Source organism: Homarus americanus, unplaced genomic scaffold (genome assembly GCF_018991925.1).
Source record: "Homarus americanus isolate GMGI-L3 unplaced genomic scaffold, GMGI_Hamer_2.0 scaffold58139, whole genome shotgun sequence".
Lineage (NCBI taxonomy): Eukaryota > Metazoa > Arthropoda > Malacostraca > Decapoda > Nephropidae > Homarus > Homarus americanus.
In genome coordinates, this window is record NW_024730736.1 from 1,678 (window position 1) to 19,785 (window position 18,108).

At 38.2% G+C, this 18,108-nt stretch overlaps 1 protein-coding gene across 1 annotated transcript; it reads left to right on the forward strand.

Moving 5' to 3' along the window:
• Positions 1-3,824: 3,824 nt before the first annotated feature.
• Positions 3,825-4,986, forward strand: LOC121867359 (integrin alpha-PS2-like; the record flags this gene model as incomplete). The annotated part of the gene is made up of 3 exons (XM_042367279.1): positions 3,825-4,029; positions 4,350-4,561; positions 4,698-4,986. Coding segments are annotated over 3 exons (706 nt in total), but the record flags the coding sequence as incomplete, so codon positions are not given.
• Positions 4,987-18,108: the final 13,122 nt, after the last annotated feature.

Below are 18,108 nucleotides of genomic sequence, written 5' to 3' on the forward strand. Positions count from 1 at the left end.
ACCCACCTCCCCTCCCACCCCCTCTCCTACCCCTCCCCTCCCCTCCCTTCCTCCCTCCCCTCCACCCCCTCCCCTCCCTCCCTCTCCCCACCCCACCCCTCCCTCCCCTCCCCTACCCTCCCCTCCCCTACCCTCCCCTCCCCCTGCCCCCTACCCACCCTCTCCCCCCCTTCCTTTCTAGTTACTGTAGAGGCTCAGAACACTTTGGAGGCCATCTTGGACTGTCTTAAATCTTCCGTATTGTGAGAATTTGTGACTTACGAACCTTTGAGAAGGTTAGGTTAGGTTAGGTTAGGTTATGTTGGGTTAGGTTATGTTAGGTTAGGTTGGGTTACGTTAGGTTACGTTTGGTTACGTTAGGTTACGTTAGGTTACGTTTTGTTAGGTTAGGTTACGTTAGGTTAGGTTACGTTTGGTTACGTTAGGTTACGTTTTGTTAGGTTAGGTTACGTTTGGTTACGTTAGGTTACGTTTGGTTAGGTTAGGTTAGGTTGGGTTGCGTTAGGTTACGTTAGGTTACGTTTGGTTAGGTTAGGTTGGGTTAGGTTAGGTTAGGTTACGTTGGGTTAGGATAGGTTAGGTTACGTTTTAGTTACGTTAAGGATTTACGTTAAGTTAGGTTAGGTTGATTTACGTTAGGTTACGTTTGGTTAGGTTAGGTTGGGTTAGGTTAGGTTAGGTTACGTTGGGTTAGGATAGGTTAGGTTAGGTAGGGTAATGACCTGTGTTTGACCTGTAGTTTTAACTCATGACTCAGCCGTGTACCCAAGATGGTGTCGGGAGGGGGGGGGGTAATAGAGGTGTTGATCGTCCTCCTTACTTCCCTCTTCCTCATTCCCCTCCCCACCCCTCCTCTCTTCCTCCTCCCTTCCCTTCTTCTTCCTCTCTCCCTCCCCTCCCTCCTCCCGCGCGCGCGCGTAGCCTGACACCAAACCAACAAATAAGACTTGACTTTTAACTGACACTCGTAGCTGACTGATGGGCTGATTACAACATGGTGGCTGAAGGCTGACACTCTCCCCTCACACCTCCTCCCTCTCCTCTTGCTGTCAGGGCCTTACGAGCTCCTGTCTATGGTAGAGTCCTTTCACGCGGTACGAATCACCGATCGTCCTGGGAAAAGTACACGCGACATTATTAAGGTAGTAAGTACTTGAGGCGTCAGTAGAGTAGTTGATCGTCCTGGGAGAAATATAAATGATAAATCGTCCTGGGAAAAGTACTTGAGACGTCAGTAGAGTAGTTGATCGTCCTGGGAGAAATATAAATGATAAATCGTCCTGGGAAAAGTACTTGAGACGTCAGTAGAGTAGTTGATCGTCCTGGGAGAAATATAAATGATAAATCGTCCTGGGAAAAGCACTTCAGATGGCAGTAGAATAGTAGATTCTCCTGGAAAAAATATAAATGATAAATCGTCCTGGGAAAAGTACTTGAGACATCAGTAAGGTGATATAGCGTCCTGGGAGAATTATCAGGCATTAGATCTTCCTGGGAAAAGTAGTCCGGGTGTCAGTAAGGTAGTAAATCGTCCTGGGTGAAGTACTTGGGATGTTTATTGGCTTGGACGTGTGTGTGTGTGTGTGGCGGACTGGGACATGTTGTTGACGTATATGGCAGGTTAAGGACAGGTTTCATTGAGCTTTGAGTTATGACATCAGTGGTACCCAAGGGTCAGAGGTCACTAACGGGGTGATGGGGGTCAGTAGGGGGGGAGGAGTGTGGTCTTGTTTGTGTTATCATTGATGTGACAGATAACATGTTGATAACGTGTGTTCTCTCTGTAGCCTTGATTGTTATACCTCTGGCAACTCCGTCCGTCTCTCTCTCTCTCTCTCTCTCACATAACCTAACCTAATGTCACTTAACCTAACCTAATCTAACCAAGTTATGAAACTATCTCCTTCTCCTATTACCCACACCTCTTTCATTACTTCTAGGGATCGTTGTAAGGTTATTCTTCGTAGGGCCAAACGGAGTTTTATACAAACACCGCTGTCCTGACTAATTCTTCGTCTAGTAATCCTTCTGGTCCTTAACCAAAAACATCTGTAACAACTTCTGCACTTCTTTTCCTCCTCTCTTCCGACCTGATAACTCTATAGCCAACTCTCCCCCTGACAAAGCCAACCTCTTTGGCACCTTATTCTCCTCTAATTCCACCTTTGACGATTCCCACTCAGTCCCTCCTACTCCTGCTCCTCCTACTGAACCTATGCACTTTCCTATAATCTCCACTCGTAGGGTTGTTGGTATGTTATCCAGGTTGGATGTGAGTAAGGCGCATGGACCGGACGGAATACCCCCTCGTGTTCTGAGGGAGTGTGCTGAAGCCCTAGCCCCTGTGCTTGCTCGTCTCTTTCGCCTCTGCCTCAAAACCTAAACTTTTCCTTCTTCTTGGAAGCATGCCTTGGTTCAGCCCATCCAGAAGAAGGGTGACCATTCTAATCCCTCTAATTATCGCCCCATTGCCCTAACTTCATCCCTCTCTATGATTTTCGAAACTATCTTGAACTCCCATTTTCTCCGTCTCCTTGAATGCCTTTCTCTTTCGTCGGATCACCAGTATGACTTTTGCCAGGCGAGATCTACTGGTGATCTGCTCTCCTACTGCACCCATCTTTGGTCATCCTCTCTTAGGGATTATGGGGAAACTTTCGTCGTGGCCCTCGACATCTTCAAAACATTTGACAGGGTATGGCACAAGTCTTTGCTTTCTAAACATCCCTCTTATGGTTTCTCTCCCCCACTTTGTTTTCTAATCTCCAGCTTCCTTGAGAACCAAACCATGGCAGTTGTTGTCGAGGGATCGATCTCTCGCTCTTTCTCTACCAATAGTGGTGTCCCACAGGGTTCTTTTTATCAATGATTTACTTCACACTGCAACTAATTCTATCCATTTTTACGCTGATGATTCTACTCTTCACTCTTCTTCACATTTTCCCCTTCCCTCTAACTCTCAAACTAGATCTGTTTCTAGAGCTGATATCATTACATCTATCAATGCTGATCTGTGCAGCATCTCCGAATGGGGAGGTAAAAGTTTGGTTAAAGTCAATTGTAATAAAACTCAGTATTTACCAATTACATTTTCTAAATTGGATGATCTCCCACCAATCACATTTCAGGACGCTATCATTCTGCCAAATTCTAAAATAGATATGCTAGGCCTCACCATTTCCTCTAATATGTCATGGAAGCCACACATCCTAAAGCTGCCTCCCGAAAGTTGGGAATGCTGTACAGATGCCGTAGCTACTTCACTCCTGGGCAGTTGTTTTAAGTTTAAAACTTGCAGTACTGCTCTCACATCTGGGGTGGCTCTTCTTCTGTCCAACTGTTAGATTGGGTGGAATCAAAGGCATTTCGTCTTATTAATTCTCCTCCTTTAGTTGACAATCTTTCTTCCCTTTCTCTTCACCACAATGTTACTTCACTCTCTCTCTCTTTTACAGGTACTTTAACGGGCAATGTTCGGTGGATTTGGCATCCTGTGTACCGCCGGCAAGGCCGTGGGCTCGTAACACTCTTTCCTCACACAGCCAAACTGTGGAATGCTCTGCCTTCTTCTGTGTTTCCATACTCATACAATCTGTCTCACTTTAAAAAGCTGGTTTTCCGGCATCTTCGTGGTGTAGATTAATATAACCTTTTTCTTTTCTATTTTGAAATTTTTTCTGTTCTTATTTTTTCGCCCCCTAGGCCCCGTTGTGGGTCGTTCGACCTGTGCCCGGTTGGGCTAATTCCCGTAAAAAGAAAAAAAAAGAAAAAAACTAACCTAGGCTAACCTCACCTCACCTCACACTTGTTATATCTACACACAGGGATGCTGGGGAGTATGTGCTGGGGTCTGAGAAGGACCTTGTGGCCACGGCCAGAGTCCAGAACGCCGGGGACGACGCCTTCGAGGCCAAGCTGGTGGTGCAGGTCCCCAGGGGCGCCGCCTTCACCAAGTTCCTCCTCCTGGCCAACACCGCCGTGGATGTCACCCCCATCTGCTCCTCCAACACCAAGGGCGACCTAGAGGAGGTGTGTGTGTGTGTGTGTGTGTGTGTGTGTGTGTGTGTAAGAGAGAGAGAGAGAGAGAGAGAAGGTATGTGTGAGAGAGAGACATTAGGCCAGACAAAAATGTGAGAGAGAGAGAGAGAGAGAGAGAGACAGAGAGAGACAGAGAGAGAGAGAGAGAGAGAGAGAGAGAGAGACAGAATATAATGAACACTAGAGTGCAGACTCTCAAACAATACAAACCCATTAGTAAACTTTTAGGTGTACATGTACGTGTATACAAACGTCCAGGTGTAAATGTAGGTGTAAACACAAGTACACACAATAGTCTGTGTACCCCGCAGGTGGTGTGCGACATGGGCAACCCATTGCCAGCACTGACGAACGTGAGCCTCGAACTGGTGTTCCAACCTAAGCATGACCAGGTGAACGACACAGCCCTAGAGTTCCACGTGAGGGCGACCTCCACCAACCCCGAGGCCGACCTCAACACCTACGACAACCACATGGCCCTCGCCCTCCCGGTCACCGTCAAGACCCTCATTGATATTAAGGGGTGAGTCTCTATGGGGTTAGGTTAGGTTATATATATATGAGATAAGGGAAAAATAATTATGTTTTTGTGAATATTTCTGTTGATCCGAAAGTTAACCTCACCACCACCACACACTCACACTCTCCCTCTCCTACAGGATATCGTGGCCAGACGGACCCTTTGACTACAACGCCTCGCTCTACGGGATGGGCCTGGTGGGTGAGGAGGGCAGCATCACCCACGAGAGAGAGATCGGCCCCCAGGTCACCCATGTGTATGACGTCACCAACAGGGGCCCCTCAGACCTGCCCTCTGCCCTCATCTTCCTCCTGTGGCCCACTAGGACTCTCACTGATGACCCACTACTCTATCTCCTCGATGCTCCTGACGTGGCCCAGCCAGCCGTGTGTCATTCTGTACCTGACGTCAACTACCTGGGCCTTGAGGTGTGTGAGAGAGAGAGAGAGAGAGAGAGAGAGAGAGAGAGAGAGTATTTAGGGGTACCATAACATTATATTAAGATGCCTTATGACAATTGATACCCCGTCTGTATTCATGAGAGTATGTATGTATGTATGTATATATGTATGTATAAATATATTGTTTATTTTTCCACAATATATCCACTTTTCAATAATGGACTATATCATCTCTAGTACATTGGTCACTAGTACGGTGTTACTAGTACGACCAGGTATTACTTTGGCCCATACTAACAATGTATCTCATAAAAGTATCTGTCCACACTGTGTAAAACATTATGAGACCACGGATGATAGATATTGGGACATGCGTCTTGGGATATGCATCTACTCTGGGATATACAGTAGTTTTATGCAATGTGTATTTCGGTATAAGTAATATAATGCCACAGAGCCACGCGTACCAACCCTCCCGGGACACACTGCCACACATAGGATAGACTCGTAGCAACGGATTTAAGTTGGATACAGGATAGGACTCGTAGCAACGGATTTAAGTTGGATAAGTTTAGGTTTAGGAGGGAGATAGGAAGGAACTGGTTCACAAATAGGGTGGTGGACGAGTGGAACAAGCTTACCAACTCTGTAGTAAGTGCTGGAACGCTGGATAGTTTTAAAAGGAAGCTAGATAGATTCATGGATGATAGAGAGTGGTAGTAACTCTCGACAGGAGCTGCCATGCACAGGCCAATCGGCCTATTGCAGACTCCTTATTTTCTTATGTTCTTATGTTCTTATACCAACCCTCCCGAGACATCACCAGTTGGCTGTAGCATTTCGGAAGTCACCAGACCCATCCTGGCAGATATTTTTGAGATGCATTCAACACAACAATATACGCTAACATATATATATATATATATATATATATATATATATATATATATATATATATATATATATATATATATATATATATATATATATAGATATATATATACAGTATATATTATATATATATTATATATACAGTCAACCCTCACTTTACGCGGTCCCACATTCCGCGTTTCCACGTTTACGCGGTGCCCTGCCGGAACCCAGGATGCTCACATTCCGCGGTGCGTGTACCCCTTTACGCGGAGAGCCGCTGGCGAGCCGCGCCATTTTTGGATCCAAACCTCCCGCCATCCGCCATGTTGTGTAAGCGGCGCGAACATGGTGCGCACAAGGTCGCCCAGTCATCAAAACATTACCAGTTCTTCACCCTCCACCCACCACAGCCGGCCCAAGTCAGTGATAGTGATAATTATGGTGAGGATATGGACTTATATGGACTTTGGGGAGTTTGACAAAGAGGCCCTGCAAGCCTCTGTGGTGGATAGTGATACAATTGATACAAGTGACACAGGTGAGGGCCAATAATCTGCCCTCTGCCTCGGAACCAACCGCCCATCCCCGTGTGCCCAGCCATTTTTTCTACTAATGTAAGTGTTAAAAAACCTAATATTATTGATATTTCTCTTAATTATTAATTGTGTGTGCATACCATCATAAAGTTAAGATAATATTTTTACTACAACATAGTTGTGTGTCGTCAAAAAGTGGAGTTTGGGGATCGGCCCGGACTCCATTTCAATTAATCCCATATGTTATGTTATTCACTTTACGCGTTTCTCACTTTACGCGGGACCCTCCGGGTTACATTAACAAGAAACTGTATATATATATATATATATATATATATATATATATATATATATATATATATATATATATATATATATATATATATATATATATATATATATATATATATATATATATATATATATATATATATATATATATATATATATATATATATATATATATATATATATATATATATATATATATATATATATATATATATATATATATATATATATATATATATTTATACAGTGGGGTATGCTATAACGAATCTAATTGGTTCTAGAACCTTGTTCGTTATAGCATTCGTTCGTTATAGGATTAATCCGTTCCAGGCCCCCAAAAACAACCACTTAACACTGAAAAATATAATATTAAATTGTAAAAATTGTAAAAAAGTGCATAAATATGCATCTAAACCCTTGAAATAAAGAATATCATTAATACTTGTAATACAGAAACAATAAATTAGTAAAAAAAAACAAAATTTATAATGTTCGTTGTAGGAGTTTCGTTCATTATAGCATTATCAATTTTATAGGTAAAACCGTTCGTTATAGGAATATTCGTAGTAAGATCCGTTCGTTATAGCATACCCCACTGTATATATATATATATATATATATATATATATATATATATATATATATATATATATATATATATATATATATATATATATATATATATATATATATATATATATATATATATATATATATATATATAGCGAATCCATTTCAGTATTTCAATGAGATATTGGGTAATTGGTTCCAGCTCACAGAAATGTACATACAAAGTACATATATACAAAATGCAGTAAAGAGCACTTACTTTGAGGTGTGTATGTAGAATGTTGCTGGTTGATGATGATGATGATGGGAAATAGAAGTGGGGGGTGGAGGAGGAGAAGGGAGAAGAGAAGGACGTGGAGATGGAGAAGGGAGAAGAGAAGGAAGTGGGGATGGAGGAGAAAGGAGAAGAGAAGGAAGTGGGGATGGAGGAGAAATTGCCTTTCTTTGGACCCTGTTCGATGCAGTAATTTCACCAATAAAATTTTAATTTCACTAGCTATAATTAAAGATTATTTTATTTAAATCAACACTGCGCTGTGCTATATATTATCAATATGTTAACTAAATTTCATAATGACCAATAATTTTAATGTAAAAATGTAAAAATACTCTGTATTCGAGAGAGCGACAACACGATGTTTCCTCCACTATAAACAAAGTTACTGTCATCCCTCGGCTAACGAGCACAATCCGTTCCAGCAGGTTGCTCGTTAACCGAAAAACTCGTTAACCGAAACCATTGTTTCAATGGGTTTTTGGGTAATTGGTTCCAGCTCACCAAAAATTGCCTAAATTCAACAAAAAAGGTAGAAAAGTACACTTACTTTGAGGTGTGTATGTAGAAGGCTCCTGGATGATAATGCTGATGTGAATTTGAAGTGGTAGGTGAAGGAGGAGAAAGGAGAAGAGAAGGAAGTGGAGGTGGAGGAGAAGCACTTTACTGCTTCTTGGAAGGTGAGTCACCTTCCATGAAAATGTCAGGAACCTCTGGACTGACAGATTCTCCACCATGAACATCCTCTCTCCTTCCTGAAGTGGAAGACTGAGGGCTAGCATCTTGTTCCCTCTGCCTTTTACTGAAGAAAGTGTCAATTGTGGTTTGTGGGGCATCTCTCCTCCTCATCATTAACTCATGTTTAAAGAAAGAGACCATTGTGTCCTCAACATGACACAAAGTTAGTTCAGATTTTTCCACATCTGGGTGCCTTGAAGCCAGTTTCCTGAACTTCTCCCAGTCGTAAATAACATCTTTCAACTCTGAAGTTGACATATGGTCATCACTTTCCTTTTCCTCCTCACCACTGTCAGCCTCTAACATCTCATCCAGTTGCTGCAAGTCTTCAGGAGTAAGTTCCCCCTCATGAGACATCATCCTCCTCCACTTCAAGGCCCATTGACTGACCAATGGACACAATCTCCTGGTGCAACTCTGTGTCATACTGAAATCCCTCAAAATCATGGGCTACTGATGGCCACAGTGCTTTCCATGAAGAATTGAGGGATCTAGTGGAGACTTCTTGCCATGATGACACAATCAATTTTACAGCGTCCAGGATGTTGAATTGTGTCTTCCAGAACTGTTTCAGTGTTAGTTCAGAATCAGTGGAAGTTGCCTGATGATACCTTCTAAACATTTTCTTCATGTACAACTTCTTGAAGTTGATGATCACATTCTGGTCCATTGGCTGTATAATTGATGTATTGTTGGGAGACAAAAACAACACTTTCACAAAGTCAAATTGAGACTCCAAAGTTCTGGTAAGTTCAGGGTCATGACCAGGAGCATTATCCATGAAGAGAAGAGCCTTTAAAGGGAGTTTATTGGTGGTTAGGTAGCTCTTGACAGAAGGGCAAAACACCTCAACAGCCCATTCATTAAAGAGCTGTCTTGTCATCCATTCCTTACGGTTGGACTTCCAATAAACTCCAAGCTTTCCTCTTACCACTTTTTGTTGTTGGAACACTCTGGGGTTCTCAGAGTGTTAGAAAAGCATAGGCTTCAGTCGGAAATCCCCCGAAGCATTGGCACCAAGCAATAGAGTGAGATGGTCTTTCATGGGTTTATGCCCAGGTAAAGAGGCTTCATCTCTGGTGATGAATGTTCTTTTGGGCATCTTTTTCCAAAATAGCCCAGTTTTGTCCACAATGAACACTTGTTGTGAAAGATAATTTTCTTAATCCATCAGTTCTTTAAACTCCATTAAAAACTTTGCTGCCCCTTCCTTATCAGCACTAGCAGCCTCACCATGCCTAACTACACTAAATATGTCACTTCTCTTCATAAATTTTTCGAACCAGCATTTGCTGGCCCAAAAATCTTCAAATTCTGTGCCTGAAGAACCAGGTTGATCTGTCTTTAAATGTTCGTAAATCTCCCTGGTTCTTTCACAAATAAATTCAGTAGAAACTGAATCACCTTTCATCTGTTTTTCCCTAATCCAGATGAGAAGTAACCTCTCTGTTTCTGCAATTAAGGATCTACTTTTAAACACTCTCGTAGATTTGTCTCTCACTTTCACTTCTTTAAATTTTTCTTTCTGTGCAAGAATTGTCGACACAGTTGATGTCTACATGCCATATTCTTTGCATAGCGCATTTGTTCTAATGCCTTCTTCATGTTTTTTATAATTTCCTGCTTAGTTTGGATTGAAATCGCGTTTCTTGATGTCTTAGGCCCCATGCTGGATTCAAACAATCTCAACACGTGATATTTTAAGTTTAAACTTGCTGTAAATAAAGAATATTTTCTTTAAAATAACACTGCACTATATATTGTCAATATATAAAATAAATTTCAAATTGACCAATAATTTGCTTGGAAACACAGAAAAAAAGCATTTAGTTGAAGAGAGTCTCAAGCAAGATGTTACCTTCACTGAAAAGACAGAGAGACTAACGCCTGTTTGGTGTGTTGACAGGGTGGATGGCGCGCATAAAACTAGTTTCCTTACCTTCAATTATGTTCAATAATTGTTGAAATGACTAAAAAATTTAATATTAAACTTGTAAAATTATTGAATAGTATAAACCTCTTGATATTTACTAATATAGTAAGGAATTTAAGCCCTAGAACCGATTACTGTATTGGCGGACTAATACTACAGCTGGTGGACTGCCAAATGCAAGCGAAAACATGTTGAGGTCGGCTCGTAAGAAACTCATTAATCGAGGGATTGCTCGTTAACCGAAGTTAAGAATCTTATGGAAGGTAACTCGTTAACCGAAATCTCGTTAACCGAGGGACCACTGTGTGTGTATAAATACGTATATATATATATATATATATATATATATATATATATATATATATATATATATATATATATATATATATATATATATATATATATATATATATGTATATATATATATATATATATATATATGTACAGTCATGCACCGTTTAACGTCCGACAGAACAATGTCCGATTGCATATACGTCCGTGGGCACCCCCCCCCCAAAGAGAGAGAGAAAAAAATAAGTGACGCCTGCTGGACCACCACTCCACGACCCCCTGACGAAGACACGATGATCCTCCCCATACTGGTTAGATATTATGTGTTAAAGGAATATGCTTCCTTACTTAGGCTTTTTTAAGCATTTGCCTACAGGTGAAATGTTAACCTACATCTATTGAGGATAAAATCTTTCACCTACAAATTGACAATAACACATTTGCTGTAATCAGACATATCTAGTTGCCTCAACAATTGCAACCCCAGTTGCAATTGGGGTTGCAATTTCAAATTCTGTGGCATTACTAAAAATAGTAAAGTTTCTGGTGCACTCTAAGATTAAGAGAGAAAACGGAGGACTCAGGCGTCCTGATGTGAGAGAAAACGGACTCGTATGACGGGGGACCAAATAAAAAAAAGCATAGCTACATGTTTTGTGGACTACAGTATTAAGCGTACCCTTTTCATCACTTTGTAATAAACCTAGCCATGCCTATGTGTGTTTATGATATTTACCATAACATTATATATATATATATATATATATATATATATATATATATATATATATATATATATATATATATATATATATATATATATATATATATATATATATATATATATATATATGTATAATATATATATATGTATAATATATATACAGTCAACCCTCACTTTACGCGGTTAATGTAACCCACAGGGTACCGCGGAAAGTGAGAAACGCGTAAAGTGAATAACATAACATATGGGATTAAATGAAATAGAGACCAGCTGACCCCCAAACTCCACTTTTTCCAACACAATACCTATGTTCTAGTAAAAGTAACATCTTAATTTTATGATGGTACATGCACACAATTAATACTTAAGAGAAATAGAGAAATACAGTCGCCAAATTAATGTCCATTCAAATAATGGACACGACTCCCTCCCCCTCTTCTCACACTACACTGCTGGCTCTTCCCTCTGAGAAATTTTGGGGGGAAAACTAGGTATAGTAATAAATAATACCTCAAACTAAAGTTAGGATAATATAATTGACATTGCTGGATTCCTTGTAAGACCAGGAATATTTTGAATATAAATGTCATATATTTTTCACAAAAGATAACATATTTACTCAGATTAAACATTTTATCTAAAATTTGTATGTCTAATGCAAAATATATGATGTTTGTATTCAAAATGATCACCAAATTGTAAGAATTCCAGCAATGTAAATTATATTCTGGCCGGGTAATTTGTATGAATTTTATGAGTTAAAACAAATATCTTCAGTTAATAAAAAAAAAAATATTCTTCAGGACACTATCTGTCAATCAAAGTACCCCACCTTGCCTCCCCCCCCTCTTCCAACCGGGCGGTCCGTCCCAACCCTCCCCCCCACCCCCCACCAATCCTCCCTTCAAGAGATGTTGGGTGAAAAAAATAAATTTTAACATTTTGTATTAAATAATACCTCAGATTAAAGTTAGGATAATATAATTGACATTGCTGGATTCCTTGTAAGACCAGGAATATTTTGAATATAAACGTCATATATTTTGCACAAAAGATAACATACTTACTCAGAGTGAACATTTTATCTAAAAATTTTATGTCTAATGCAAAATATATGATGTTTATATTCAAAATGATCATCAAATTGTAAGAATTCCAGCAATGTAAATTATATTCTGGCTGGTTAATTTGTATGAATTTTATGAGCTAAAATAAAAATCTTCAGTTAATAAAAAAAAAATATTCTTCACACGGTAACAGATGGTCGGTCGCCGGTCCCTCCCTCCCTCCCCCCCACCCCCCACCAACGTCCGTACTAGATAAATGTGTGGGAATACCAGACTGTTTACCTTTTTAGTAATAAATAATAAATCAGACTAAAGTTAGGATAATATAATTGACATTGCTGGATTCCTTGTAAGACCAGGAATATTTTGAATATAAATATCATATATTTTGCACAAAAGATAACATATTTACTCAAGAGTAAACATTATATCTAAAATGTGTATGTCCAATGCAAAATCTATGATGTTTATATTCAAAATGATTATCAAATTGTAAGAATTCCAGCAATGTAAATTATATTCTGGCCGGATAATTTGTATGAATTTTATGAGCTAAATAAAAAAATTATACTTCACCGTGTAAAGGGGTACACCCACCGCGGAATGTGAGCATCCTGGGTTCTGGCAGGGCACCGCGTAAACGTGGAAACGCGGAATGTGGGACCGCGTAAAGTGAGGGTTGACTGTATATACTTGTGACACTGGCCAGTTGCTTCTGGTGTTATGGTACAGGGGTACCAAGTGACAGCACTAGGATCCCACTTCCTCTATCAAGGAATAAACAGTTAAAATTTAAATTGAAAAAAAAACCATTCAAATAAAGTACTGTACTATCTTACAAGAATCCCTCCAATGTAAGTTATATTCACCCAGGTCGTTTGGGTGGAAAATTATGAGAAGAGCTTAGTCACTCTTAAGTAATGATAAATAAACACGCAGGCAGGCCTTCAGCGCCAACTGTCAAATCTTATCTCAAATAAATAAACAAACAAACGCCAGACATTCTGTCACCTCACCCCCCCCCCACCACCCTCGTGTTCAAGATAAAAGATTGGTGATTTCTTTATGTTTATTTTATATAATATCTCAGACTAAAGTTACGATAATATAATTTGCATTGCTGAAATCCTTGCAAGACAGAGATTAATTTGAATATAAGCATCATATATTTTGCTCAAGATATAAAAAATGTAGTACATTAGTGTACAATGTACATTTTATAAAAAGTTTTTCAATTGTATTTTTGGGTAGATTTACAAAAATTTCTTCATTTATTTTCACCCATTTACATTCACACACCATACTAAAATAAACGTAAAATAAATTAGTGCAAAGCTGGACTGCACATGTACTAATTTGATTACGGTACTAAAATTGTTATGTCTAGTGCGAATTACAACATGTTTATATTCAAATAAATCAGTATCTTACAAGAATCCAAGCTATGTTAATTATATATTCCTAGGTCATATCACTGGCATTTTAAAATGAGAGAAGCTTAGTAGGACTGTTAAATAAACACACAGTGACCTTCGGCTCAAACTTATCACCTCAACCCCCCACCCCCCCCCCAACCCCTCGCTGGGTGGCGGAGCCGTCAGTCTCCCCCCCAGCCAGGCTTTTAGGCTTACAGTTTTTATTTTATATAATATCTCAGATTAAAGTTAGGAGATTATAATTTGCATTGCTGGAATCCTTGCAAGACAGCCAATAATTTGAATATAAACGTCATATATTTTGCTCAAGAGATAAAAATTGTTGTACATTAGTGTACAGTATAGTACATTTTATAAAAAAGTTTTTCAACTGTATTTTTGGGTAGATTTACATAGATTTCTTAGTGCAAAGCTGGAGTGCACATGTACTAATTTGATTACGGTACTAAAATTAATCAGTATGTTACAAGAATCCCAGCTATGTTATTATATTCACCCAGGTCATGTCACTGGCTTTTTATAAGAGAGAAGCTTAGTCACCTAAGAACTGATAAATATACAGGTACACGCGTTAGACCTGGGCCTGTGCCAACTGTCAAACGTACTACCTCCCCTCCCCCCACGCCCCCTCGCACCCCCTCTCTCCCCCATCTGCTGGCGTTGCTGGAATCCTTGTAAAACAGTGAATAATTTTAATATAAACGTCATGTATTTTGCACAAGAGATAAAAATTAATCACGTGTATCACATTACAGTAGTGATTTAAGAGTAAAAGTGTATATATACGTATATAGTATTCCACATACTGTACACGTTAGTATAAATAAAAAGTTTATGTGATGATCGGACAACGTCCATTTCGGTTAACGTCACGTTTCCAAGAACGTATCTAGGACGTTAACCGGCGCATGACTGTATATACAGTGGGGTATGCTATAACGAATCTAATTGGTTCTAGAACCTTGTTCGTTATAGCATTCGTTCGTTATAGGATTGATCCGTTCCAGGCCCCCAAATACAACCACTTAACACTGAAAAATATAATATAAAATTGTAAAAATTTTAAAAAAGTGCATAAATATGCATCTAAACCCCTGAAATAATGAGTATCATTAATACTTGTAATAAAAAAACAATAAATTAGTAAAAAAAAATAAATAAATATAATAAATAAATAAATAAATAATGTTCGTTGTAGGAGTTTCGTTCGTTATAGCATTCTCAATTTTATAGGTAAAACCGTTCGTTATAGGAATATTCGTAGTAGGATCCGTTCGTTATAGCATACCCCACTGTATATATATATATATATAATATATATATATATATATATATATATATATATATATATATATATATATATATATATATATATATATATATATATATATATATATATATATATATATATATATAGGCCTATATATATATACAGTATTACCCCGCTTAACGCGCTTTCACTTAACGCGTTTTCGCATATACGCGGTGCCTTGCCAAAGCTAAACTTTCACTTAACGCGGATTTTTCCACAGCAACGCGGTGAGTGTCCGGCTGGAGAGCTATTTTTAGATTCGCACCACCCCCCACCCGCCACCCTGCCTGACTGCCTGTTTTAGCTCATAAAATTCATACAAATTACCCAGCCAGAATATAGTTTACATTGCTGGAATTCTTATAATTTGGTGATCATTTTGAATATAAACAACATATTTTTTGCATTAAACATACAATTTTTAGATAAAATGTTTAATCTGAGTAAGTATGTTATCTTTTGTCCAAAATATATGACATTTATATTCAAAATATTCCTGGTCTTACAAGGAATCCAGCAATGTCAATTATATTATCCTAACTTTAGTTTGAGGTATTATTTATTAAAATTTAGTGGTTATCCCACACATCTCCTTGGGACGGTTGGTGGGGGGTGGGGGGTGGGGGGAGGGAGGGACCGACCGACCGACCATCTGTTACCGTGTGAAGAATTATTATTTTTTTTTATTAACTGAAGATATTTGTTTTAGCTCATAAAATTCATACAAATTACCCGGTCAGAATATAATTTACATTGCTGGAATTCTTATAATTTGGTGATCATTTTGAATATAAACAACATATATTTTGCATTAAACAAAATTTTTAGATAAAAATTGTTCTCTAGGTAATTATGTTATCTTTTGTCCAAAATATATGACATTTATATTCAAAATATTCCTGGTCTTACAAGGAATCCAGCAATGTCAATTATATTATCCTAACTTTAATCTGAGGTATTATTTAATACTAAATGTTAAAAACTCTTGAATGGAGGATTGGTGGGGGGTGGGGGGAGGGTTGGGACTGACCGCGCGGTTGGAAGAGGGGGGGAGGCAAGGTGGGGTACTTTGATTGACAGATAGTGTTGAAGAATATTTTTTTATTTTTTATTAACTGTAGATATTTGTTTTAGCTCATAAAATTCATACAAATTATCCGGCCAGAATATAATTTACATTGCTGGAATTCTTATAATTTGGTGATCATTTTGAATATAAACAACATGTATTTTGCATTAAACATACAATTTTTAGATAAAAATTGTTCTCTAGGTAATTATGTTATCTTTTGTGAAAAATATATGACATTTATATTCAAAATATTCCTGGTCTTACAAGGAATCCAGCAATGTCAATTATATTATCCTAACTTTAGTTTGAGGAATTATTTATTACTATAACTGGTTTTCCCCCAAAAATTTCTCAGAGGGAAGAGCCAGTGAGTGTAGTGTGAGAAGAGGGGGAGGGAGTTGAGTCCATTATTTGAATGGACATTAACTTGGCGACTGTATTTCTCTATTTCTCTTAAGTATTAATTGTGTGCATGTACCATCATAAAATTAAGATGTTATTTTTACTACAACATAGTTATTTGTCGTCAAAAAGTGGAGTTTGGGGGTCGGGCTGGGTTCTATTGGAATTAATCCCATATGTTCTGTTATTCACTTAACACGGTTTTCACTTAACGTGGGACCCTCTGGGTTCAATTGACTGCGTTAAGTGGGGTACAACTGTATATATATATATAAATATATATATATATATATATATAATATATATATATATATATATATAATATATATATATATATATATATATAAATATATATATATATATATATATATATATATATATATATATATATATATATGTAGTATATGTATGTATGTGTGTATATATATATATATATGCTGATAACCACAAGGAAAGAAGAAAACACGAAGTTCCCAAGTAATATTTTACCACCCTCAGCAGTCTGGTTTAGATATGTTGATGATGTATTATGTCTCTGGCCATGTAATGAGGACCTAAAAGCTTTCCTACCACAACTTAACAACTTAGCCCCCTCGATCAAATTCACTGTGGAATTAGAGCAAGACTGTAAATTGCCATTCCTAGACTGTCTGATACACAGAATAGGTAACACTTTTAAGTTCAGTATTTATAGAAAACCAACTAATGTGTGTTCATACAATCATTATTATTCTGCCCACCATAATAAAGTCAAACAGTCAGTATTTTCAACAATGTTTTTACGTGCCTTGAGAATTTGCAGTCCAGAATTCATCGATGAGGAATACAAATATATATATAATATTGGCTCAAACCTTAAATACCCTAGATCTTTCATAGACAAATGCTTAAACATTACTAAGAAAACTTTTTATAGAACTGACCCCAAGCCCACCCATGACCATAAGAATATCTTAATATTACCATTTCACATAAATTTTCACACATTCCTGCACAGCTAAAAACCTGGAACGTCAATGTGGCATTTAAAAACTCATGCACTGTTAAACAAATGTTAATCAAGAACTCCCCCAACAACACAATTGGTTGCATTTATAAAGTTCCTTGCAAGGAATGTAATATGTTTTACTTAGGCCAGACAGGTAAAGATCTTGCAACTAGAATTAAACAACACAAATACAGTGTTAGGACAGGCCAGGAATCAAATGCTCTGTTTGTTCATTTGAGGGATAACAAGCATTGCATTGACTGGGATAATGCCTCCTCAATTTTACCATGTAAGTCAATTGACAGTAGGAACATCATAGAATCTAGTCTTATTAAACATACCGAAGCATTCAACATGAATTTGAGTAATGGCATGTACAAGCTGGACAATTTTGTAATTAAGAAGATTTGTGATCAGGTGAGAAGGCCGGGTCACTTGACCATCTGACCTGACCACCAACCGTTGTGTGCTATTTAAAGATTAGTAGGGTCATTACCTAATACCTGACCATTGTGGACCTGGTCTCACCCTCCTCTATATATATACACCTTGATTTGTATTACTCTCTCTAGTCTGTACTCACCCCTGAAGATGTGAATTACACGAAAGCGCTTGGGAACTTCGTGTTTTCTTCTTTCCTTG